General features: G+C 47.4%; 1 protein-coding gene across 2 annotated transcripts; it reads right to left on the bottom strand.

Moving 5' to 3' along the window:
- Window positions 1–2,003: 2,003 nt before the first annotated feature.
- Window positions 2,004–25,600, bottom strand: TAPBPL (TAP binding protein like). 2 transcript variants are annotated; one of them, XM_054040537.1, is made up of 7 exons: window positions 25,461–25,600; window positions 24,399–24,650; window positions 7,641–7,916; window positions 6,330–6,671; window positions 5,786–6,115; window positions 4,934–5,029; window positions 2,004–3,874 (listed from the first exon to the last, which is right to left on the bottom strand). In XM_054040537.1, the coding sequence occupies exons 1-7, from the start codon at window positions 25,507–25,509 to the stop codon at window positions 3,834–3,836; spliced, it is 1,386 nt and encodes a 461-aa protein (XP_053896512.1). In that variant the 5' UTR covers window positions 25,510–25,600; the 3' UTR covers window positions 2,004–3,833. The 2 variants fall into 2 exon arrangements, with proteins under 2 accessions (XP_053896512.1, XP_053896521.1); XM_054040546.1 differs by having other exon boundaries at window positions 24,399–24,647.
- Between the last annotated feature and the right edge of the window lie 188 nt (window positions 25,601–25,788).

Below are 25,788 nucleotides of genomic sequence, written 5' to 3'. Positions count from 1 at the left end.
ATCAGTTGGCTTCCTTCCAAATATAGAACAGAAATATTTATTAAACACTTCTGCCTTTACTGTATCATTTTATTGACAATTTTACCATTTTTACCTAGTAATGGGCCTGTCCCATTATTGGGATTTCTTTTGTTCCTGGTATACTCAAAAACCTCTCCTTATTGTCCTTAGTTCTGCAGCCATGATTTTTTTCTGGATGTCTTTAGCTTTCCTTATCAATTTTCTACACTTCATAACCTCTAATGTATATTGTTTGCCATCTGCCTCACTTTTTTCCATAGATATATCTGCCAGATGGAGTTGGCAGCAACAAGGGCTAGGGCTCAATGTCTATGGGTTCCTCTTACCAATACAAAAGAGAACCATCTCAAGCCCCTATCCAATAATCTGATAAAACTAATTAGCACCCTTGGGCACCTCTAAGAGTCAATACTTACCCACTCAGAAGCACTGAGTCTGTGTATAACACAAGAAAATTTTTGTTAAAAGGGAAATAGAAGCCAGCATTACTTTGGGAAAACACCACAACCATGATTCAAAAGCATGTAACCATAAACAACACCCACCTCACAGTGCATTGGGGCAGTGTCCTTTGTCTCAGTTTCCCATCTTGCAGCATGAAAGTCTGACAAATAGATGTTCCTTTAACACACCACTCCCCTCTCCCTGAACTGCACCCTACTCACAGTTGGCTGTCCTTGGTCAGCGAAGACCGTTAGTTCAGAGGTGCATTCACCTAGATTCACTTCCCACCCCTGAAAAGGAGCGGGCGTGTCAAGCAATGTCTGCTGCTGCTGCTGCCTCTGCAACAAGCTGACTGCTTGCACTGTACTTTGCCATCACTAGCTATGTGCTACCACCTCTGTTGCTGTTATCTCTGCTGCTGTACAGCTCTGCTGCGGTCGTCAGTGCTGCTTGCCACTCACTGCCACTTCTGTGATGCCCCATTCTGAGGTTCTACCACTTAGCCCAGCTCTTAGTGATTTCTCTGGACAGTGAGGAATCTCTCTACTGTTGCCTCTTGTCTTCCATTGCCACACTGTCTTCACACCAGGTTGAAGACTTAAAGCTGCTCATCAGTGATTTCAGCTCTGATAATCACTCAACAGAAACAAGAACTTTTAATTGAGTTTACTCAACTCTCCCTTTGAACACTAAAGAGAAGAGAACCAAATAGTATCTAGAACCCTTCAAAGCAGAGCCCACACCACTAAATAAGAACATCTGTCCATAACCATCTAACTTTCGCTGGGATGTGACATCCCTACTCCCTACTTAGCAAGTGGGTTTGAGGTTAGGGTGACCCCCTCAATCAGGGCATGCTAAGCACAGTTCTGCTGCCCTTTACTCATACAGTAAGGATAACAACATTTCATTACCCCTGCATTCTAAGTGATTTGTATCCCCAAACCAGCCAAAATTTATCACTTTGGCAACAGTAGCTCTGTCTGCTGAACACCTAGGTGTGTGTATGCAAATATAATCTGGTCCTGAGGTCTTCCCCCCCCCCCCCGTTTCTTTTTGCTGAATTTTCTTTCTGCTGCCGTGGTTGAAACTCCTGCATGGGGATGGGGATCATTACTGAGACAGCCCCTTTACCCCAGTTTGTTTCCTATTGGTTACACTTCATATTGCTTGTTAGGATATAGATATTCAGGCCTATTTCCGATCGAAAATAAGGAGAAAGGAACTTGGGATTTAAGCTTGCTGGAAGTTCACCCCAATAAATATTGAACTGTTTGTACCTTCGGACTTTGGTTATTGTTGCTCTCTGATCATGCAAGAAGGAGCAGGGAAGTGGGAGGGTGAAGGAATAAGCCCTCTAAACATTGCTCTTTACAGAATGAGGCTGGGAATGAAATACTTAATTTTTACCTTATTACTTTTGCAGAAAAGGACAAAGAAGAGAATTGTATAATAACTAGTAAACCTCTATTGTGATCTGTCACTTTGCAATTTCACCCTTCCACCTCTGCTGAGAGGTGGTGGCATGATGATTCTCCCTCCCCAGACCTTCCAATTCAGGTGAGTTTGGAGTTAAAGTGGAAATGTGTTAGAAAAATAACAACAGGGTTTTATTCAGAAGTCAAATTCAAACTAGCACAAAGTGCAGTGAATACCGTATCTCGTTTGAGCCAGTTACAGAGTGAACCCCACTCCTCACCCACACCCTCTCCCACCCTGAGCTTCCCAAATACAGTATTTTAGCAAGATACTAACAAGGGATGTAACTGGCTCTCAATGTCTCCTGCTGAAGAGCCTCTTCATATAAATAATTAAATATTCATTGGATAAGAAAGAGGAGACAAAGCAGGAGTTTGACTCTAGCTCAGTGGTCAGGGCAATCCCCTGAGATGTGAGAGAGGCCCAGCTCCAAAAATATTTCATCTATATCAAGTGGAACAGCTTCAGCAGGGAAGACTGAGACATAACCACCCCAGAATACTCAACAACTCAGTAGTTAGAGCACTCACCTGGGATGTGGGAGAACTGACTTCAAGTCCCTGCTCCAACTCAGACAGAAAAGGGATACAAACCTGGGCCTCTTACATTATAGGTGAGTGCTCTACCCACTAAGCTAATAATGTTATTAAGTTGCATTATTGTAGCACATAGGATCTCTAGTTGTGACCAGGATCCCATTGTGCTAGGCACTGTACAAACAGAACAAAAAGACAGTTCCTGCCCCAAAGAGCTTACAATCTAAGCGTAAAGCAAGAGACTTGTAGGGGAATAAAAGGAAACAATGAGACAATAATGGTCAGGCTGATCAGCATTCTAACCATTGTCAATATATTACAGGCATCATGGCAAAGGAGAGTTTTGCGGATGTATTTGAAGGTGGATGCTTTGTGAATGTTTTCAGGGAGCCCCTCCCAAGTGTGCTGAACAGCATGGGAGAAAGTAGAAAGATGCTTGTCTGAAAATGTAACCCGTGGCCAATGGAGGCTGGCATGATGGGCCCATCAGAGATGAGCATCAACATTCAATACCAAATGAGAGATGCTAGGTAGGGTGGGAAATGGCCAAGAAGGGACTAGAAGATGAATACAAGCAGTTTATATTTGATGTGATAGAGAAGGGAGAGCCAGGGGAGGAATTAAAAGCTAGGGATGACATGGGCAAAGTGATGGTGTACACATACACCCATACGTGTATACATACACCCACCAAATTTTTGACCTGCTTGCTCCTAGCTGTCTTTGTTCAAGGCCTGATCTGAATCTGATAGGTATGCTCCGAACATGCCTCTGGGATCAGGCCCTGCAGGTGACAAAGGCAGGGTATTGCTTAGGTTGACAATCCTACTAGGGGTTATGCATGAGCTAGGGAACCAAGCAGCTCAGTGGCATCAGGAATTAGGTGATTTTGTGTATGTCCACAGGCAGAACTTAGGTGCTTAGGGGACTTTTCCAGCAGAACCTTAGGTGCACTAGGAATTTAGGCAGCTAAAGGGTTAGGCACCAGCTGAGCAGAGGTTTGAGGATCTCAGTGGTGCCTAAATGTTGGACTTAGGCACCTAAAATGCCTACATCCCTTTGTGGATCTAGCTCTGTGTACCTGAAAGTGTGAGAAGAACAGTGTTACATGGAGTTTAATGATATTACCCCCACGCACATGATGGAGACACCCCCTTTTCTCTGACTCCACCTTTCCAGGGTCACAAGGGTCCTCCTATTCCTTCCTACAGAGCTGCAAGGGAGTCCCTGGAAAAGGTGACAGCTCCATTAATGTAAAATGGGAGGTTAATTTCAGAGTGGTTGGGTCTTCATCTGGTCTGGGGTCTGTCAGAGGGGGCGCAGGAATAAGGGTAACTGAGTTAACTGTCCCTTTTATCCTGAAGTGTCCAGAGATTTCTCAGACTTTGGATCAACTGAAAAGAGAAAAATAATGAGATTCAGGGTGACAAAAACAATCAGTAAAATGTCATTCTCTTCCATGTTCTGCAGCTACCAGGGTGATGGTAGGCTAATATTAACGGCTTTCCCTTCCCCCTGCCCCAGTTCTTGTCATGCAAACAGAAAGCAGAAGACCAGTAGTAGTGCACCTTTGATCCTACCCCTTATAATTTATGGTCATTTTGGAGGGTTTGGGGTCTGGGGGCTTTAGTACCACTTCTTCTGTATCCCATGGGAGGAGTAAGGAGTGAGGTTGTGCTCCAGTCAGGGACAGGGACTTCTTTGGATTTTAGTATTTCTTACACCTTCACCCCCATTCCTCTTGCCTCTCCCGACTGGCTGCTTGACCTTATCTCGGGAGAGGAGTTGAGGCAGGACTGTCCTTCAAGTGTCTGCTCGTATATTACACACCCATTCTGCCCAACAACACTTTAGCTCTATCTCTTCTCTCTTTTCACCTGATCTGCTTGTGAGCAGATGTAACACACAGTGTCTTTGTTCATACATATTAGTAAGAATATAAAAATATCAAAAGTCAAATGGGCAAACAAGACCTAAAATTCTGTCTCAGGCAAATATACAGGCCTGAGTACTACGTTATCATCACTAACACTCCTAAGAGCTACCCCCTCTCCTCCCTAGCAAGAGGCACTGTAAGAAGAGAAGCAGGAGAACTAGCTACGGAATGATCTCCCGGTTACTCCATTTCCAGCTTCTCCCTCAAGGAGGCACAATGGAAAGGAGGTAGGAGCACGAGGTATGAGGGGAGCTCCCAAATACTCCAGTCTGGGCTTCTTCCAGCAAGGCTGCTGTAGGGAAGGAGGCGGGACAGCTGGTTGTGAGGGAGCTTCCAGCTATGCTACTCCCTACAGGAAGCACTGTAATTAGAGTGGCAGGAGCGCTAGCTGTAGCAGGTGCTCCAAGCTACTCCAGTCTCCGCCTCTCACAGCCAGCGGCACCGTAGGGAGCAGGGCAGGAGCTCTGACTGTGGAACCTCAGACTAGGGAGAGGGCTGAAGTGCTTTACACTCTTACCTGTTTTTCTTCTCCTGAGCAAGAGGCCAACGAGAGCAGCAAGGAAGATGAAAGTAGCAATGAAGGCTCCCACAAGCTCTTTAGATGTTTTTTGCTCTGTTGGAGAAAGAGGGGGAGTCAGTGATGTGAAGCTCATCTGAGTCTGTTTCAGAGAGCTAAAATTCTTCACACAGATCACACACAGGGCAGGGTTGGGATCCTATTGGAGGAGAGATGTGGAAAGTTCCTGGGGAAAGATTAGGATCTCATTAGAGAGAAGTGACAGTCCATAGGGCAGCATCAGGTCCCATCAGGGGGAGAAGTATGTGGTGGGGGGAGGGCAGAGTATGCTTTCAGGCAAAGCTGACTTCTTATTGGGTAGAACAGTGCCACAGGGAGCAGGGACTATGCTGAGTTCCTATTGGGGAAGGAAGGGGGTGAAGGCAAAGAAGGTCCTGGTTCCCTTGGAGACAACAGTGTATAGGGGTCCTTGGGGCATGGTTGGGTTCCCAATAAGGAGTCCGCCGAGCAGGAGCAGGGTCCAAGTGCTGCCTTTTTGCTCCCTTGAAATGACTGCCCCCTTAACAGTGTAAGGTGCTGCACGATGCAGAGAACATGCTTTACAAAGTGCTTTAGAGGATGCAATAAGAGCTGAAGAAGTGCGACTGAGAAGCCAGGAGAGGAAAGAAGGGATGGGGAATGAGGGCAGGCAGGGAAATTGGGAGAAATTGGAGGTGCTCCAAATGGGATGGGGTTATAGTACCCACCAACTGAGAGGTGAGGGAAGAGCTGGAGCTAGGAGATCAGAGGGTTGAAGCAAAAGCTGAGAGGCGGGGCAATAAGGAGCACTCACCCTCCTTTCCCCCTGTTTACCTGGTGCTCTGAGCTGGGCACTAGCTGTGATTGGCTCTTCAAGGGCCAGATGCGAGACATGACAGCGGTAGGTGATAGGTCCCAGCTCTGTGGCTGTGTTGATACTCAGGTATGAATTGATGCTGTAGGTGCCATCCTGGGCTTGCCTATGGCTGGAGAAGTATGTGCTTGAGCCTGAGATAGGGACCTTGTCCTTGTCGTCAGGGGCCTCCCGTGTCCACTTCACCGACACATCCAGGGGGTAATAGCCAGAGATCTCACAGGTCAGGGTAGTGGCTCCATCCCCCTCACGTGACACCAACTCTGGGAACAAACGGACTCTTGGGGGCTCTGGAGGGGGTTAAACATGAAATTAAATCCAGCCGGTGATAAACTGTGTTTGAGGGGATGGAGTAGTACAGAGGAGTCCCTCAGCCCCACTGGGTGGAGCTGGGGAAACAAGGAGGGGAGCAGAGAGATAGGGGGAAGGGTGAGGTTCTGGTGAATGGGGCCTGTCTCCCCTATTGCCCCCTGACTAGGTATCCTTAGAGCATCATTGCCTCACCGACCAACTGCAGCTGGATGATGTTCTGGGCCTGGTGCTGGGGGGTGGACAGTAAACAGATGTATGTCCCTTCATCCCCCACACCCACTCCATGCAGGCTAAGTGATGCATCTCCAGTCTCCAGCAGCTGCACCACATCCACGTGGGCCGTTGACTGTTCTGCTTGTGCCACGTCCCCTGCCTGGTAGTGAAAAACTCTACGTCCGCTGCCTCGGTGCTGCAGCCTCCACTCCAGCGAGGCCAGTGGAGAGGTGGAAGCCAAGGCAAAGCTGCAGTCCAGGGTGACGGAGGTGCCAAGTCGGGTACGCAAAGTAGGTGTGCGAGATGACAACTGGAATTCAACTAGGAACAAAGAGAAGGAGAAAGATGAATAGACTGAGAGAGTGTTAAATATATGTGGTTATGGAAGACTCCCCCTGGCAGGACATCAGGGACTGGGTCACAGTTCCACCCACCTGGAGGAAGCATGCTGTGGACTGATTGGCCATGCTGGGTTGAAAGGTTGGAGATGTGTCTCCCCCCAAGAAGATCCCATCCTGCAGGCTGCAGCACTATTAGCAGGGTATGGGGAGTACATGCATATTGCTCTCCTTGCTACACCAAACTCTTGGAGAGCAGACATAGCACTTGCCAAGGGTCACAGTGGTGTGGCAAATAATGAACATAAGAACATAAGAACGGCCATACTGGGTCAGACCAAAGGTCCATCTAGCCCAGTATCCTGTCTACCAACAGTGGCCAATGCCCCAGAAGGAATGAACTGAACAGGTAATCATCAAGTGATCCATCCCCTGTTGCCCATTCCCAGCTTCTGGCAAACAGAGGCTAGAGACACCATCCCTGCCCATCCTGGCTAATAGCCATTGATGAACCTAACCTCCATGAACTTATCTAGTCCCTTTTCAAACCCTGGTATAGTCTTATAGTGACAGTGGTAGGAGAACAACGGGGCCAGAATTGGGAAGTCAAGGGGCACAGAAATGCAAGGGCACAGTGATCAAGGGGGCACATTGGTGGCCCAGCAGTTACATCCTGCAGATAGCAGGAGGCCCAGAGGGCCTCGTACATTTGAGTTTCCCTCAAGAAGAGGATTATCTATCCTGCTAACTCACAGCATGTGTAGTCCCTTTCTCTAGTTCCCTTAAGTCCCGGACTACAGAGTGGGGTGGTATTCCTGGGGTCTCTAGTTCCCCTAGCACTCCTTGGTGTGGAGGCTTCAGCCCTGGAGTGTCTGGCTCCCCTAGTACTCCCTGGTGCAGTAGGTGCATTCCAGCACTAAGGTCTTTTCCCCTCATTTGCCACTTTCTTTACCTGTGGTCAGCACTGTGCCCTCCTTGCTTACAGGGACCTTCAGCCTTGGGTGCAGCACAATCATTCTGTCATCTTCCTCCCTGTCACTGCTGACCTTCAGCACCAGGGCTATGCTGATCCCACTGGACAACTTCAGGGTCCCCATGAACCAGGAGGCCTGGCTGGGCCCCTCATCTGCCAGGTGTAGGCTGTATGGAGAGATCTCACAGGTCACTTCCTCCCCAGCACAGTCTGCATGCAGCAGGGATTCCGCATACGGGACGGGTACCAAACTTGCTGTAATGAGAAAGAGAAGACATGTAGTTTGATGAATGGAACAGGAAAAACAGGATCAAGTTTCAGTAGGGACCTATTCTGGTGAGACGCCAAGGGCTGTCTACACCTAGTGTAAAATGGGGTCAGGCTGCTGCTATGCAAACACAAGAGCCTTAGCATGTAACATTGGTCTCCCAGCTTGTTTAAAGACGTTCTTGTGGCGAATGAAGGAGTCATATGTATTATTTTTATGAATATCATATATTCTTCAGTTTACCTGTTTGCTTTAACTATGCAGCCAGACTGGATAATCACAAAGGCTGTTGGGGGAAAACAACAGGGAACAAAACAATAACAGATAGACGATACCTTAAGGGAACAATAGGGAGAACTATAATTTGGGAAATACCTACCTGCCTACATACCAACCATGCTAGCAAGGTTTATTCTTCCCAAGCCTAAACCTAGGAGCAAAGGGGATGCTGAAACATTAAAGGTCCCAGCCTGAAAAAGGAAGAGGTATTGAGGGCACAGCAACAGCTAGAGATGTGTGTCTGTCAAAGAGAAAATCTACTTGCCAAATCAATTATTGTTACTGAAGCACATGCCAATCTTTCTTGTTGCCTGCACTCTCTTCAGCTATACTCCACGTGACAAAATATGGGAGTGCTTTTAATAATTTGTTAATACTGTATATTGGTCTGGCTCTGGTGAGGTGGTTTTTGTGAGAATGTCTTTGATTAAGGTCTTCCCAACAGGTGACCATCTGGGATGGTCCAGGCAGATAGGAGAAGATGATCCTGTAACAGTTTTGCCAACTTTTTCTTATAGCCCCCGCTGAAATCAAACATTTGCAAGAAAATTTCAGCTTTGATTTAAAAAGTAAGTTTCTAACCATTGTGATTGAGGAGAAAAACTTTGTTTCAACCGCTAAGTAAAAATATTTTGTTTTAAAATATTTGATTATTTTGTTGGTCATTATCACTGGTCACAGGTTCCCAAGGGAAGGAAACACAAGTGCCCAAAACCTAGCTGGACCTACACCGTGATAAGCAGCTGTCATACATGGGGCACTGGTCCCAGCCCTGATCCAAGTATGGAAGAATCACAAGATTCCATCCCAAAACAGACAAGAGCAAGAGGCCCAAGACCTGATTTGGGTTCGCTGAGAGAGACTAGAAAGGGGACTGAAGTGCAGCTAGTCCTGTAGCTGTGATACTCCCCTTCTTGCACCCTCTCCTCTCCTTGTACCCCACCCTTATACCCCTGGCAAGTTGCAGACCCAGGGTGAAGTGTACTTTCTTCCACAAAGGAACTCTGTCCTCAGTTGAAGGCAGCAGGTTCTGTGGCTTGGCATCTAGGTGGGACATGAGGGCAAGGAAATGTATAGTCTAGACCATGAGCATAGCGAGATGTTTCAGAGATAGTCCAAATGTATAACATGCAGCCAGTTTGAAAGGTGCACAGTGAGGAAGGTGCTTGCAGAGCCCGGTGAACAGGGTAGCTGTAATTCTGCTGCTGGTTTGATGCATATTCATTATGATGATATGATTACATTTTTAAATTACATTATCACACATGATTTTTCTCTGCTTTTATCATCAACTGGTTTGAACTCAGGACTTTCAGATCAACAACACAGACTTCTACCACTTGATCTCACTGGGTATGTCTACACTGCAAGTAGACACCCACAGCTGGCCTATGCCAGCTGACTCAGGCTCAGGGGGCTCATGCTGTAGACATCCAGGCTTGGGCTGGAGCCCAGGCTCCAGGAAACTGCGAGGTGCGAGGGTCATAGAGCCTGGGCTTCAGCCCAAGCACAGAAGTCTACATTGCAATTAAACAGCCCTGCTGCCCGAGTCCCCGAGGCCCAGTCAGCTGTCACGGGCCAACCACAGGTTTTTAATTGCAGTGTAGACATACCCAAGGAAGGAGTAAGTGGTAGCAGAAGTAGCCTGTGGAGCCTACAGATTAGGCACTAGAGGGTAGTGTGACACACTTTGCTAGAGGGTTACATAGCTGCTTGCTTGACAGCATAGAACTGTAGGTATCAGGATTCTCAGGCTCTCTCCTACATTCTCCCTAGACAAACAGCACTTCAGCACTCTCACTGCAGACCATCCTCAAATCCCCAACCACGTTTTTGCCACTTTCATGTCCAACCTTAAACTCTCCCGTCTCTTGTCATTTCCACTTTTCCACTCAAAATCTTGCTGATTTTTTCAGCAAGATTAGAAAAAGCCACTCTTTCCTTCCCCTTTGCTATCTTCTCTTCCTTTTTCACGATCACTGAAGCTGAGACCTCTCATCTGTAGCTTTCCTCCTCTAACCATTTCAGCAGCCCCACATCCCATCCAAGTGTGTCCCCCTTCATCATGTTCTCCTTTGCCCCACTCTCTCCCTTCCTACCCTCCCTCATTCCCACCTTCTTCCTTACCTTCACCCCACACCTTCCCTGTTCTCTACCTCTCTACTATCAACTCCACCATGCAACTTTGCACTCTCTCTCTCTCCCTGTCTTTATCTAAGGAGGAAGGAAGGTGTCCATGTGTTTATGACAGTGGTGGACTACAGTTCAGGAGCCCAGGGTTGCACACTGCAAAACTGCCACGCAATAGCAGCTCCAACTGAGGTGCGGGGTGCAAGTGCACCCTCAGAAACCAGGTCCGGATAAGAACTGACTTGCACTGGCAGGACCACCTGAGGCAGGGTGTGCAAAAAACATCCATCCCAAGATGCCCCTGTCATAACTATAAAGGGAAGGGTAATAGCTGTCCTGTGTACAGTACTATAAATCCCTCCTGGCCAGAGACTCCATAATCCTTTTCCCTGTAAAGGGTTAAGAAGCTCAGGTAACCTGGCTGGCATCTGACCTAAAGGACCAATAAGGGGACAAGATACTTTCAAATCTTGGGGGGGGAAGGCTTTTGTTTGTGTTCTTTGTTTGGGAGTGTGTTCGTTCTCGGGGACTGAGAGGGACCAGACATTAATCCAGGTTCTCCACATCTTTCTAAGCAAGTCTCTCCTATTTCAAACTTGTAAGTAAATAGCCAGGCAAGGCGTGTTAGTTTTCCTTTGTTTTCTCAACTTGTAAATGTACCTTTTACTAGAGTGTTTCTCTTTGTTTGCTGTACTTTGAACCTGAGACTAGAGGGGAGTCCTCTGAGCTCTTTAAGTTTGATTACCCTGTAAGGTTGATTTCCATACTGATTTTACAGAGATGATTTTTACCTTTTTCTTTAATTAAAAACCTTCTTTTTAAGAACCTGATTGATTTTTTTCCTTGTTTTAGATCCAAAGGGGTTTTGGATCTTGATTCACCAGGAGTTGGTGGGAGGAAGGAGGGGAATGGTTAATTTCCCCTTGTTTTAAATCCAAGGGTTTGGATTTGTTTTCACCAGGGATTTGGTGAAGGTTTTTCAAGATTTCCCAGGGAGGGAATCCATTGAAAATGGTGGCAGCCGAACCAGAGCTAAGCTGGTAATTAAGCTTAGAAGTTTTTTATGCAGGCCCCTACATTTGTACCCTAAAGTTCAAAGTGGGGATCTCAGTCCTGACATGGTGGCAGCAGTGGGATCATTTTAAACCCAAAAGCCAGTGAGATTTTTTTTTCCTTCTAGCTGCTTGGAAAGCCGAGCTGGAAGTAGATAGATGCATATCTTATCTCTCCTTGCCTGAAGGCAGAGGTGTTAAGTTTTTTTTACAGGTCCTTTGTTAAGAGAAGGGTTCAATTAGCAAATGACTGGTAAAAGGTATTTACAAGCTGAATTGTTTTTTTTTCTTTTTACATCCTCGGGAGTAGCTAGTTAGAAAGTTACTGTTAACTCTGCAGCAGCCAGAGCTGAGAGCTTCCCAGTTTGTCAACTGCAAAGGGGGTGACCCAGCACAAGAAAACAGGAAAATGACTACCAAAGAAGAAAAAGCCAAAGAGGAGGCCCACAAGAGAGAGATAGAGCTGAGAGACAGAGAGGAGAAAGCCAAAGAGGGGGCCCACAAGAGAAAGATGGAGCTGAAAGAGAAAGAGATGGAGGAGAGAGAAAAAGAAAGGAAGCATGAACTGGAAGTAGCAAAAGCTAAGCAGGATGCACCAGCCAATGCTAACAACCCCCCTCCAGGTACCACTTCCCATCCCAGAAAATTCCCCATCTACAAGGCAGGCGATGATACTGAGGCCTTCTTAGAAAATTTTGAAAGGGCCTGCCTTGGATACAGCATCACTGCAGACCAGTACATGGTAGAGCTGAGGCCGCAGCTCAGTGGACCCTTAGCAGAGGTGGCGGCTGAAATGCCTAAGGAACACATGAACAGTTATGAACTTTTTAAAAAGAAGGCCAGACTCAGAATGGGGCTAACACCCGAGCATGCCCGTCGGCGGTTCAGAGCCCTAAAGTGGAAACCGGATGTGTCATTTACCCGTCATGCCTACCACATTGACAAAAATTGTGATGCCTGGGTATCAGGAGCAAATGTTAAATCTCTGGAAGATCTGCTTTCCCTAGTAAAAATGGAGCAGTTTTTAGAGGGTGTTCCTGAGGAAATAGAAAGGTACATCCTAGATAGGAAGCCCAAAACTGTAACTGAGGCGGGGGAGATTGGAGCCCAATGGGTGGAGGTGGCAGAAAAGAAAAAAACTAGTAGCAGTTGGAGCGAATATCAGAAGGGGCAAGCCGAAACAAAACCTTACCACCGGGGACAACCCAAGGCCCCACCCACATCCCAAGGGAAACCCCAGACGCCTTCTCACCCCACCACACCAGTCTCCACCAACCAACCTCGTCCCGGTGATACCTTAGCAGGGCGATGTTTTAAATGTAATGGACTGGGACATATAAAGGCTCACTGCCCCAAGAACCCCAACCGATTACAGTTCATTACACCCCAATCACACCAAAGATCCCCAAACCCAGATGCCTCTCTCATACCCTCGGAGCGAAGGGAAACCTTGAGAGTGGGCGGAAGGAAGGTTACCGCTTGGAGGGACACTGGGGCTCAAGTGTCAACTATCCACCAATCCCTAGTGGACCCCAAACTCATCAACCCAGAGGCTACAGTGACAATTCAACCCTTCGTGTCACAATCTGTAACCTTGCCTACAGCCACGTTGCATGTCCAGTACAAGGGCTGGTCAGGAATGTGGACTTTTGCAGTCTATGACAATTATCCCATTCCCATGCTGCTGGGGGAAGATTTGGCCAACCATGTGAAGGTAGCCAAGAGGGTGGGAATAGTCACCCGCAGCCAGGCTAAGCAAGCTTTCACCCCCATCCCTGTTCCTGAGCCGTCCACCAGGGCCCCGTCTGTGTTACCGGAGACCCAGACAAAGGTGGTGGAACTGGATCCTCTGCCAACGACTGCAACAGCCGTAGTGGATCCAATCCCAGAGACCCAGCCAAAGCCAGTCCCAGAACCGGAACTGGCAACGCAACCAGCACCAGAACCATTGCCAGCCCTGAGTCCAGCGCTTGCAAACCCGTCTACAACTCCAATGCCAGAGGGCACCAGCGAGCCTGAACTGGCAGAAGCAGCAGATAACCCTACCCAAGAGGCTCAGCCAGAACCTGAGTTACCACATAGTGCACCAGCGGACAGCGGTTCACAGTCAATGGAAACAGCCCCAGCACCTGCATCGCTTCCAGAGGGACCAAGCCCCAGTCCACAGTCCAAGGAGGAACTGATGTCTCCAGCATCAAGGGAACAGTTCCAGGCCAAGCAGGAAGCAGATGACAGCCTTCAGAAAGCTTGGGCGGCGGCGCGGAGCACCCCACCGCCTCTCAGCTCTTCTAACCGATCCCGGTTTGTTGTAAAACAAGGACTTTTATACAAGGAGACTCTTTCTGGTGGGCACCAGGAAGACTGGCATCCTCAAAGGCAGTTGGTAGTTCCCACTAAGTATCGGGTAAAGCTCTTGAGCTTAGCCCATGATCATCCCAGTGGCCATTCTGGGGTGAACAGAACCAAAGACCGGTTGGGGAAGTCCTTCCACTGGGAGGGAATGGGCAAGGACGTTGCTAATTATGTCCGGTCTTGTGAGGTGTGCCAACGAGTGGGAAAACCCCAAGACCAGGTTAAAGCCCCTCTCCAGCCACTACCCATAATTGAGGTCCCATTTCAGCGCGTAGCTGTGGATATTCTGGGTCCTTTCCCAAAGAAGACACCCAGAGGAAAGCAGTACGTACTGACTTTCATGGATTTTGCTACCCGATGGCCGGAAGCAGTACCCTTAAGCAACACCAGGGCTAAAAGTGTGTGCCAGGCATTAACAGACATTTTTGCCAGGGTAGGTTGGCCCTCCGACATCCTTACAGATTCGGGAACTAACTTCCTGGCAGGAACAATGGAAAACCTGTGGGAAGCTCATGGGGTGAATCACTTGGTTGCCACCCCTTACCACCATGAAACCAATGGCCTGGTGGAGAGGTTTAATGGAACTTTGGGGGCCATGATACGTAAATTTGTAAATGAACACTCCAATGATTGGGACCTAGTGTTGCAGCAGTTGCTTTTTGCCTACAGGGCTGTACCACATCCCAGTTTAGGGTTTTCACCATTTGAACTTGTGTATGGCCGTGAGGTTAAGGGGCCATTACAGTTGGTGAAGCAGCAATGGGAGGGGTTTACGCCTTCTCCAGGAACAAACATTCTAGACTTTGTAAGCAACCTACAAAACACCCTCCGACATTCTTTGGCCCTTGCTAAAGAAAACCTAAAGGATGCTCAGGAAGAGCAAAAGGCCTGGTATGATAAACATTCCAGAGAACGGTCCTTCAAAGTAGGAGACCAAGTCATGGTCTTAAAGGCAATCCAGGCCCATAAAATGGAAGCGTCGTGGGAAGGACCATTCACGGTCCAGGAGCGCCTAGGAGCTGTTAACTATCTCATAATCTCCCCCACCTCCAACATAAAGCCTAAGGTATACCATGTTAATTCTCTTAAGCCCTTTTATTCCAGAGAATTAAACGTTTGCCAGTTTACAGCCCAGGAAACAGATGACGCGGAGTGGCCTGAAGGTGTCTACTACGAAGGAAAAAAGGATGGTGGCGTGGAAGAGGTGAACCTCTCCATGACCCTTGGACGTCTGCAGCGACAGCAGATCAAGGAGCTGTGCACAAGCTTTGCACCAATTTTCTCAGCCACTCCAGGATGGACCGAACGGGCATACCACTCCATTGACACAGGTAATGCTCACCCTATTAGAACCCCACCCTACCGGGAGTCACCTCATGCCAAAACTGCTATACAAAGGGAGATCCAGGACATGCTACAGATGGGTATAATCCGCCCCTCTAAGAGTGCATGGGCATCTCCAGTGGTTCTAGTTCCCAAACCAGATGGGGAAATACGCTTTTGCGTGGACTACCGTAAGCTAAATGCTGTAACTCGTCCTGACAACTATCCAATGCCACGCACAGATGAGCTATTGGAGAAATTGGGACATGCCCAATTCATCTCTACTTTAGACTTAACCAAGGGGTACTGGCAAGTACCACTAGATGAACCCGCTAAGGAAAGGTCAGCCTTCGTCACCCAGGCAGGGGTGTATGAATTCAATGTACTTCCTTTCGGGTTGCGAAATGCACCCGCCACCTTCCAAAGACTTGTAGATGGTCTCCTAGCGGGATTGGGAGAATCTGCAGTTGCCTACCTCGATGATGTGGCCATTTTTTCTGATTCATGGGCAGAGCACATGGAGCACCTGGAAAAAGTTTTCGAGCGCATCCAGCAGGCAGGACTAACTGTTAAGGCTAAAAAGTGTCAAATAGGCCAAAACAGAGTGACTTACCTGGGGCACCAGGTGGGTCAAGGAACTATAAATCCCATACAGGCCAAAGTGGATGCTATCCAAAAGTGGCAGGTTCCAAAGTCTAAGAAACAGGTCCAATCCTTCTTAGGCTTGGCTGGATATTATAGGCGATTTGTACCCCACTACAGCCAAATCGCCGCCCCGCTGACAGACCTAACCAGAAAGAAACAGCCAAATGCAGTTCAGTGGACTAATGAGTGTCAAAAGGCCTTTAACCAGCTTAAGGCAACACTCATGTCTGACCCTGTGCTAAGGGCCCCAGACTTTGACAAACCGTTCCAAGTAACCGCAGATGCGTCCGAGCGAGGCGTGGGAGCAGTTTTAATGCAGGAAGGACCGGATCAAGAATTCCATCCTGTCGTATTTCTCAGTAAGAAACTGTCTGAGAGGGAAAGCCATTGGTCAATCAGCGAAAAGGAATGCTATGCCATTGTGTATGCGCTGGAAAAGCTACGCCCATATGTTTGGGGACGGCGTTTCCAACTACAAACAGACCATGCTGCGCTACAGTGGCTTCATACCGCCAAGGGAAATAACAAAAAACTTCTTCGGTGGAGTTTAGCTCTCCAAGATTTTGATTTTGAAATACAACACATTTCGGGAGCTTCTAACAAAGTGGCTGATGCACTCTCCCGGGAAAGTTTCCCAGAGTTAACTGGTTAACAATTGTTTTTGGAATGAAACATATTGTTAGTTTTTATACAATCAGTAGTATGTCTAAAGGTACATGTGTCTTATTAACTCTGTTTTCTCCTAGAACTCCAGGAAGAAATCACAGCCAGTGTGGAACCAAACATCCAACACTATCTGTGATTTGGGGGGCGTGTCATAACTATAAAGGGAAGGGTAATAGCTGTCCTGTGTACAGTACTATAAATCCCTCCTGGCCAGAGACTCCAAAATCCTTTTCCCTGTAAAGGGTTAAGAAGCTCAGGTAACCTGGCTGGCATCTGACCTAAAGGACCAATAAGGGGACAAGATACTTTCAAATCTTGGGGGGGGAAGGCTTTTGTTTGTGTTCTTTGTTTGGGAGTGTGTTCGTTCTCGGGGACTGAGAGGGACCAGACATCAATCCAGGTTCTCCACATCTTTCTAAGCAAGTCTCTCCTATTTCAAACTTGTAAGTAAATAGCCAGGCAAGGCGTGTTAGTTTTCCTTTGTTTTCTCAACTTGTAAATGTACCTTTTACTAGAGTATCAGAGGGGTAGCCGTGTTAGTCTGAATCTGTAAAAAGCAACAGAGGGTCCTGTGGCACCTTTGAGACTAACAGAAGTACTGGGAGCATAAGCTTTCGTGGGTAAGAACCTCACTTCTTCTCTTGCATCTGAAGAAGTGAGGTTCTTACCCACGAAAGCTTATGCTCCCAGTACTTCTGTTAGTCTCAAAGGTGCCACAGGACCCTCTGTTGCTTTTTACTAGAGTGTTTCTCTTTGTTTGCTGTACTTTGAACCTGAGACTAGAGGGGAGTCCTCTGAGCTCTTTAAGTTTGATTACCCTGTAAGGTTGATTTCCATACTGATTTTACAGAGATGATTTTTACCTTTTTCTTTAATTAAAAACCTTCTTTTTAAGAACCTGATTGATTTTTTTCCTTGTTTTAGATCCAAAGGGGTTTTGGATCTTGATTCACCAGGAGTTGGTGGGAGGAAGGAGGGGAATGGTTAATTTCCCCTTGTTTTAAATCCAAGGGGTTGGATTTGTTTTCACCAGGGATTTGGTGAAGGTTTTTCAAGGTTTCCCAGGGAGGGAATCCATTGAAAATGGTGGCAGCCGAACCAGAGCTAAGCTGGTAATTAAGCTTAGAAGTTTTTATGCAGGCCCCTACATTTGTACCCTAAAGTTCAAAGTGGGGATCTCAGTCCTGACAGCCCCGCATCTGGCCCTCATTTTTAAAGTTCTCCCATGATTCCGTATTACCCTTGGCAAGTCCCAGCGCCAGCTACTTGGCCTAGCAACAGGTCTCACCAACCAATACAAAATTCAGGCGGGCAGGGCAGCAGCCAATCAAAATATGATGTTGCCCTGGCCAATCATTAGGATCCAAGCTCACCCTCCTCTGCCAATTACAGAGCCAGAGAAGGAGTGTTTTTTTCTACCCAGCAACACGGAACGTGTGGCCAATCACAAAAACACACCAATGGAAATATCAGGCAGGCCGAGCCCGCCTTCATTGCTATCCGGCCTAGCAACCTCTCAGGAAGGGTCTAAGGCCTAATAATATTGGGACAGATTTAGCCAATCAGGAAAGGAAGCAAGGTGATTGACAGACCAATATTAACCCCTTGAGGAAGCTAGTGCTGCAGGCTGCTGGTTTGCTGTCCTTGCCTTAAGTAATGGAATTTGGGTGAAGACGGCTCACTCACTGCATTGAGAGGGGGTGAGCCTGGGAGTATGGAGCGGATCTTGGCTGGATCTAGGATGCCCTCACTGATCAGGAGAGCAATTCTTCAAGGTGCTGAGGTTGTTGAATACCTTGTGTGTGTTTTCCTGGACCACAGTGTCCTGTATCCACTGTCCTTGAGAGTAGCTCCTGGGATGCCCAGCTGAAGTAATCAACAGCTGGTGTCTGAGCCACTGTAACCATCTTGTCCAGGGACAAAGAAGATTCCTTTGGTGGTGAAGGCAGCTGGAGCATTTCCCTCACTGCTTCTATCACATCTTCAGAGGTTCCCTCTAGTTCTAGGGAGGGTGCTCTGGCCAGCAACACCAGAGGCAACTGAAATCTTCTCCTCTTTGCTGAGACATTGGAGGGGACCCTGCTCCAAGACCTATGGGAGGGCAGGCCAATGAGGCCATGGTGGCAGGTTGTACTGATACTGGCATAACTGGGTATGCCCCATCCAATGCTAGTTCTGCACCAGGACTCAGTACTGCATGCTTCCGAGTACCCTTGGCAGTATCGACCTCGCTCCTCAGGTGAAGGTCCCTGCTCAGTGTGGTAGAGAAGGAGTATATTGGTGACAGGGATGAAAAGTAGCTCTCAGGAAACGGCAGTGCTAATAGTTGTGACAATGGCTCCAATGGTAGGGCTGATGGTGCCAATATCAATGTTGATGCCTGTACTAGCATTGGGTCTGGTGCCGAGAGGAGCAGTTCCCAGTCAAGGGCATATTTTGAAACTCAGAAGGGCTCCAGTTTTGAAGTTATGAAGTGTCAAAAATTGATAAAGAAAGTTAAAGACATCAAGAAAAAAACCATGCCGGCAGGTGCAAGGACAATAAGTAGTTTTTTAAGTGTATGAGGAACAAAAGAAATCCTAGCAATGGTATAGGCCCATTACTGGATGGAGATGGTAACATTAGAATAATAGGGTTGGAAGGGACCTCAGAAAGTCATCTAGTCAAACCCTCTGCTCGAAGCAGGACCAAACCCCAGACAGATTTTTTTACCGCAGTTCCCTAAATGGCCCTCTCAAGGTTTGAACTCACAACGCTGGGTTTAGCAGGCCAATGCTGAAACCACTGAGCTATAATGATGCTGAAAAGACAGAAGAGTTCAATAAATATTTCTGTTCTGTATTTGAAAAGAAGCAGGATGACATACTCATATCACATGAGGATGATGAAGTACAGTATTTTCAAGAATTCAGTAACTAGGAATTATGTTAACCAATATCTATAAAGCACAAAATAATTTAAATCACCAGGTCCCTAGATAACTGGCATCCAAGAGTCATAAAAAAGTGTTGGCTGAGGAGATCTCTGGCCCGCTGATGTTAATTTTTAATAAATCTTGAAATACTGGGGTGCAATGGGGCATTCACCTCCTGAGTACCTCCTATTGGCTGGGTGCAGTACTGCAGTCCTCTTTTCCCCACTCATAGTACCCTCTATAGGTTGTCAACCTCGCTAGGCAGGTCTTCAGAGGCTCAGCCTTCTGGCCAACTCACTGTCCTCAACAGATGAATCCCTTCCGGGGTAGCAAAAGTCCAACAATCTGCCCACATGAGGGTCTTCAGCCCCATCTCTGGGACCTTTAAATCCAGTCCCTTCGCTCAGGCTTCTGAAGGAAACTTGTCCCCTTCTTGGGGCTTAAGCCACTTTGCTAGTGGCCAGTGGGGGAACACAGGCCCACCCACTACTCCAGGTCCCAACTCAGGAATCCTATAAACCACAACCAAAATACTGCTGCCTCCAGTTTGCTGCTATTCCCTGGACCTTTTCCCACATAGCTCCCTTCTCTTCACCCTTCCCTCAGGGCTGAAGTTCTCAGATCTTCTTCCTCCTCATGGAACACAAGTACCACCAGAACCCTCCCTCTAGTTCTCTCTCAAGCTCCTGTGACCAGCAAGGAGCACCCTGCCTTGTTCCTCTGGACTCAGCCAGAAACTGACCTGCTCAGGCCCAGCAGCAGCTTTTATTTGATCCTCCTGGGCTCTGACTGGCTGCTTCTATGCAACCCTTCTAAGCAGGCCTGGAGGACCCATCTTCACTGCTCCTCTCCTGGGGCAGGGTGAGGTAGGACCACAAAGCCTCCAGCAAGGGGCTTTGAAGGGCCAGGTACATCCTGTCACATGGGAAATTCCAGAAGACTGGAAGAGTGGTAATGTTGTGCCACGTTTCAAAAACAGCGAGTAGGATGACACAGGCAACTGTAGGTCAGTTAGCTTGATATCAATCCCCGGCAAAATAACAGAATAGCTGATACAGGATTCAATTAATAAAAAATTTAAATGACAGAAATATAATTAATGCCTCTCCACATGCTTTTATTTTAAATAGATTTTGTCAAACAAACCTGAATTCATTCTTTGATGTGATTGCAAGTTCGGTTGCTAAAAGCAGATGTAAGACACTTAGACTTTTGTAAGGTGTTTGACTCAGTACTGCATGCCAATATGATTTTAAAAAATAGCATTAACACAATATCAATACAGCACATGTTAAATGGATTAAGAACATTTTTGTCAATGATATGGAAGTAAATATAAAATCACTGCTGATAAAATTTTCAGATGACACAAAGACTGGCAGAGTGGTAAATAGCAATGAGGATGGGGCAATCATACAGAAGGAACTGGACCAGTTGGTAACCTGGTGTGACATTATCTGACTAAAATATGACCATGTAGCTCGGGGTGGGCAAACTATGTCCCGCAGGCTGGATCTGGCCCGTCAGGGCTTTGGATCCGGCCTGCGGGATTGCCACCCCCATGGCACCTCGGGCACCGCGCCGCTTCTGGGAGCGGTGTGGGGACAGGGCCGGCAGGCAGGGAGCCTGCCCTGGCCCTGCTGCACCCCATTGCCAGCCCAGAGCCACCCCAGGTAAGCAGTGCCAGGCTGGAGCCCGCACCCCAAACCCCTCCTGCACCCCGCACCTCAACTACCTGCCCTGAGCCACCTGCCACACCCTGCCTGCATCCCTGCTGCACCCTGCACCCCAAACCCCTGCCCTGAGCTCCCTCCCACACTCCTCCCTGCACCCCTGCCCTGAGCCCCTTCCTGCACTCTGCACCCCCTCCTGCACCCCAACCCCCTTCCCTGAGCCCCCTCGTACACCCCGCACCCCTCCTCTGCCCCAACCCCCTGCCCTGAGCCCCTTTCTGCACACCACACCCCCTCCCAAACATTGCACTCCCTCCCGCACCCCAACCCTCTGCCCCAGCCCTACATTCAAGGCCCTGCATGCAATTTCCCCACCCAGATGTGGCCCTCGGGCCAAAAAGTTTGCCCACCTCTGATGTAGATCATTGTTGCTACCACTGTTATATAATTGCAACAAATATTGTACAAAGGTTATCAAGTAAGGTGTCTATGGAAAGGTTATGATTTGCTGAATATGATTATGCTATTTGTATGCACGTAACATTTTGTATTTGAAGTTATGAGCATTGGTTCTGTACCTGGATTTCAAATGTCTTTGCCTGGGGTAGCGCTGACAAGGTAGTTAGCCAGCACATCTTGGAAGAACTGTTGAAATTGAGTGGCCCATCAAAAGAACATTTAACTCACAATGGAAGACACCCACCTACCCTAAATGGACTTTCCTGTGAACGTGCTGTTTGAGGTATAGGTAATGGCTTCTACTGTGTCTAATCATGCACAGACATGTGACTTGCCTATGTGACTCCAAACATCATCTTGTCAACTATGATTTTCCACTAGCTGTGCTGAGGGCTTTGTTTGAAACAATGGGTTTCCCTCCACATGGCAGAAGCTATAAAAGGCCCTGGAAACACCTCCATTTTTCCTCTTTCCTGCTCCAGCTCTTTCCTGCTCAAGCCTCTGGACTATGGAATTATATCAATGGGAGCATTCTAACCAAGGGATCAAGGACCTTCTATTGATTTGGAAGCAACCAGAGACTTGACTTAAGCCAGCAGTTTATTCCATCACTGCTACAAGCCTGAACCAAGAATTTTACAATTATTATATGTACCTGATTCCTTTAACCAATTTTAACATTCACCTTTCTTTCTTTCCTTTTATAAATAAACCTTTATATTGTAGATACTAAAGGATTGGCAACAGCATGATTTTTGGGTAAGATCTAAGTTATATATTGACCTGGGTATGTGGCTGGTCCTTTGGGATCAGAAGAAACTTTTGTTTGATTAAATTGGTTTAAAGAACCACTCATCTCTAAGGCTAGTGTTTTCGGACTTGGACTGGAATGCCTAAGGAAACTGCTTTTATGACTTCTTGTTAGTCAGTGTGGTGAAACAGAAGTTTATTTTTGTTGCTGGTATTGTATATCTCATGGGAGAATAACCACTAGTTTGGGGTATGTCCGCCCTATTTCTCAGCAGTTTATCCTGAATTTGGTATTCTCAGTTGTGACCCACAAAGGCACTGTTACACCTGGGCGCATTCAAAAATTTGCATTTGAATACAGCCAAATGCAAAACTGTACATCTAGGAACAGGAGATGCAGGCCCAAGTTATAGAATTGAGGCTATATCCTGAAAATAGTGACCATCCAACAGATTTAGGGGCTGTAGTGGACAAACATTCAATATTAGTTCCCAGTGTGATGCTGTGGCAAAAAGGGTTAATGTGATCCTTGAACATATAAAAAGGAGTGCAGTGTGTATGCCCCTGGTGAAACTGATAATGGAATACATGTACAGATGTGATGTCTACATTTTAAACAAAACATTGAAAATTTTGCAGAGGGTTCAGAGAAGAGCCACAAAAATTATTTGAGGGCTGGAAAAAATGTTTACAATGAGAGGTTTAAAGAGCTCAATCTGCTTAGTTTACCAAAAAGAAGGTTGAGAGGTTACTTGATTCCTGTGTATAAGGGCCTCCACGGGGAGAAAATATCAGGTGTGAAAGAGCTCTTTAATCTAGTGAGAAAGGCTTAACAAAGAACTAATGGCTGGAAGTTGAAGCCAACCAAATTCAAATGAAAAATAAGACATATTTTCTAACAGAGAAGGTGATTAGCTCTTGGAACAACTACCATCTCTTTAAGTCTTCAGATCAAGATTGGATGCCTTTCTGGACAAACACCAGTGATTGGGCTCAATACAGAGATAAAGGGGAGAAATTTTATGGCCTGTATTATACAGGATGTTAAACTAGATCAGCCGTTCTCAAACTGTGGGCCAGGACCCCAAAGTGGGTCGCAACCCCATTTTAATGGGGTCGCCAGAGCTGGCTTAGACTTGCCGGGGCTTGGGGCTGAAGCCTGAGCTCCACTGCCTGGGGCCGAAGCAGAAGCCATGCATGAGGGATTCAGCCCTGGGCAGAGGGGCTCAGGTTACAGGTCCTCTGGTTGGGACTGAAGCCCTTGGGCTTCGGCTTTGACCCCTACCCTTTCCAGGGAACTATGGCTCAGACTTTGGCTTTGGCTCCCCACCCAGGACAGTGGGAATCATGCGGACTCAGGCTTCGGTCCCCCCTCCTGGGGTCATGTAGTAATTTTTGTTGTGAAAAGGGGGTTGTGGTGCATTGAAGTTTGAGAACCCCATAACTAAATTATCTAATGGTCCCTTCTTGCCTTAAAATAGCTGAATATATTAATTAAAATCTATGAATATTCTGGTCCATGGCCTTGTCTATATTGGGACTTTAGCTACTGATATAACTGGGATTTTAGCCACAGTGCAAACTCTCTTCTGTATGATACGATTTATATCGGTGCAGCCAGATTATCACCAGGGCAGTTTATTCGCGTTTCAGTCTCCATCAGTGAAAATAATGGCTTTTCCTTTTTTCACTAGGAGTACCAATGCAATTATCTTAGAAGGGGACTGTGATGGTAACTCATTAATAAGTATGTGGTGCTCAGATATTGTGGTGGTGGGTCATGTGGGTAAGTAGTGTTGTTGTAGCCATGCTGGTCCCAGGATTTTAGAGAGACAAAGTGGCTGAAGCAATATCTTTTATTGGAGCAACTTCTGTTGGTGAAAGAGACAAGCTTTCAAGCTACACAGAGCTCTTCTTTGGATCTCAAGGAGGGCTGAATAAGAGCTAGCTCTGTGTAGGTCAAAAGCTTGTCTCTCTCACCAACAGAAGTTGTTCCAATAAAAGATTTTACCTCACTCACCTTGTCTGTCTAATGTAAGTAAGTTGATAGATAGTGACTCTGTCTCTATTTACACAGCGCCCTTCATCCTGCTAGCCCTTTGTCCATCACATTTCCTGTGAGCCCCTGAGGCAGGGCTCTGTGTTTTGAGTCTGTGCAGATTTCAGTTCACTCATGGATTACTGTGGCTGGCATGGAAATTTTCCTATCCCCAGCTCCTCACTCACCTGAGACTTCAAAGATGATGGGAGAAGCGGAGTCAGTATTTGTGCCTGGCGCCTCATAATTGGTGACACTGTCCAAGCTTCCATCATCAGCAATGCTGACACCTCTCAGCACTAGGGTGGCAGGGTCTGAGGAGAATGATCCAGCAAAGGCACCCGGAAATCCACCCACAGCTTCCTCTATATAATGACAGTCCAAGACCACATCCACAGAGCGTAATTGGGACCCTGGGGCCAGCTCCACTGGCAGCTCTGCTGAGAAGAAAAAGAACCAGCTGAGAGGTGGGGTGCACACACACACATACACATACCTGCTGCCCCATTGGGACAAGATATTTGGCACTGACATCTTGCCCTTTGCTGGGGCAGCCCTATAGAAAAGGGGACGATCCAGGTGAGCTCTGGGGCACGCTACCACTACACAATTCCCCTCCTTCCCTGGAACACCTCCCCTTAAGTACCGCTTCCCAGTTTGGTATTACTTGCCCATCCCCCACTGCCATCATCCTTTTGGAAGTCCCCAGGCACTCTCCCATGATGATCAACTTATACTATCACACCTCCCTCTGGTGTCACCACCACAAGGTCCATCCATCTCTGGGGGGGGGACATGGGGGCCCATTTGTCTAATCCCTTCTGGGACACAAGCTGCTAATCAAACTGTTCCCCTCTTGCTCCCTGAGGCTATAATGCAGGGGTGGCCAAAATGTGCCTCATGAGCCACATGTGGCCCTTTTACCATTAAGTGTGGCTCACAGAGCCCCCGCCCCTTCCCCCCATTCTCCACCTAACAGACGGGGGGAGGGAGCTTGGTCCCTCTGCCTTGCAGCAGAGTGGTGAGATAGGGGCTTCTGCCCAGAGGAGGGGGGGGGGGGTCTCGGGGCTTCAGCAGGAGCAGGGCTGAAGCACCAAGCGGAGCCCTGGCAGGTGCTCTCTGGCTCTGGAACTTCTGAAGATTGTGCTATGCGGCTGGGAGGGTTTGGCCACCCCTGCTATAATGGGCCTTCTGAAGAGGCATCCCTGTAGACCAGCCAGAATCCCACAGCTGACACCTCCTAAACTCACCAGCCTTCAGAGCCAGTACTCCACAGATGAGGATGAGCCCTAGATTCATTTTGTCCCCCAAACAAGGGGTTCCAGACACCCTAAAACATCAGGCGTCTGTGCTAGAATCAAACTCTAAATGAGTCTTCAGCCTTCTATGCCTTTGCTTTCACTTTCACTCTGACAACCAAAAACAGACTGGAGAATATTAACTCTTTCCTTACCTAAGAGAGGAGCTGGTTAGCCTGAGACACTTGGAAACCAGATAACGGGAGATTGCAGGTTAGGATTGAGGGGCATCAGCAAAACTGGCTGTATAACTCTCTGAATTGCATTTTTTGATAAAACT

Source organism: Malaclemys terrapin, chromosome 1 (assembly GCF_027887155.1).
Source record: "Malaclemys terrapin pileata isolate rMalTer1 chromosome 1, rMalTer1.hap1, whole genome shotgun sequence".
Classification (NCBI taxonomy): Eukaryota; Metazoa; Chordata; order Testudines; family Emydidae; genus Malaclemys; species Malaclemys terrapin.
The sequence above is the reverse complement of the archived record's forward strand: the minus strand, read 5'-3'. Positions and strand labels throughout refer to the sequence as shown.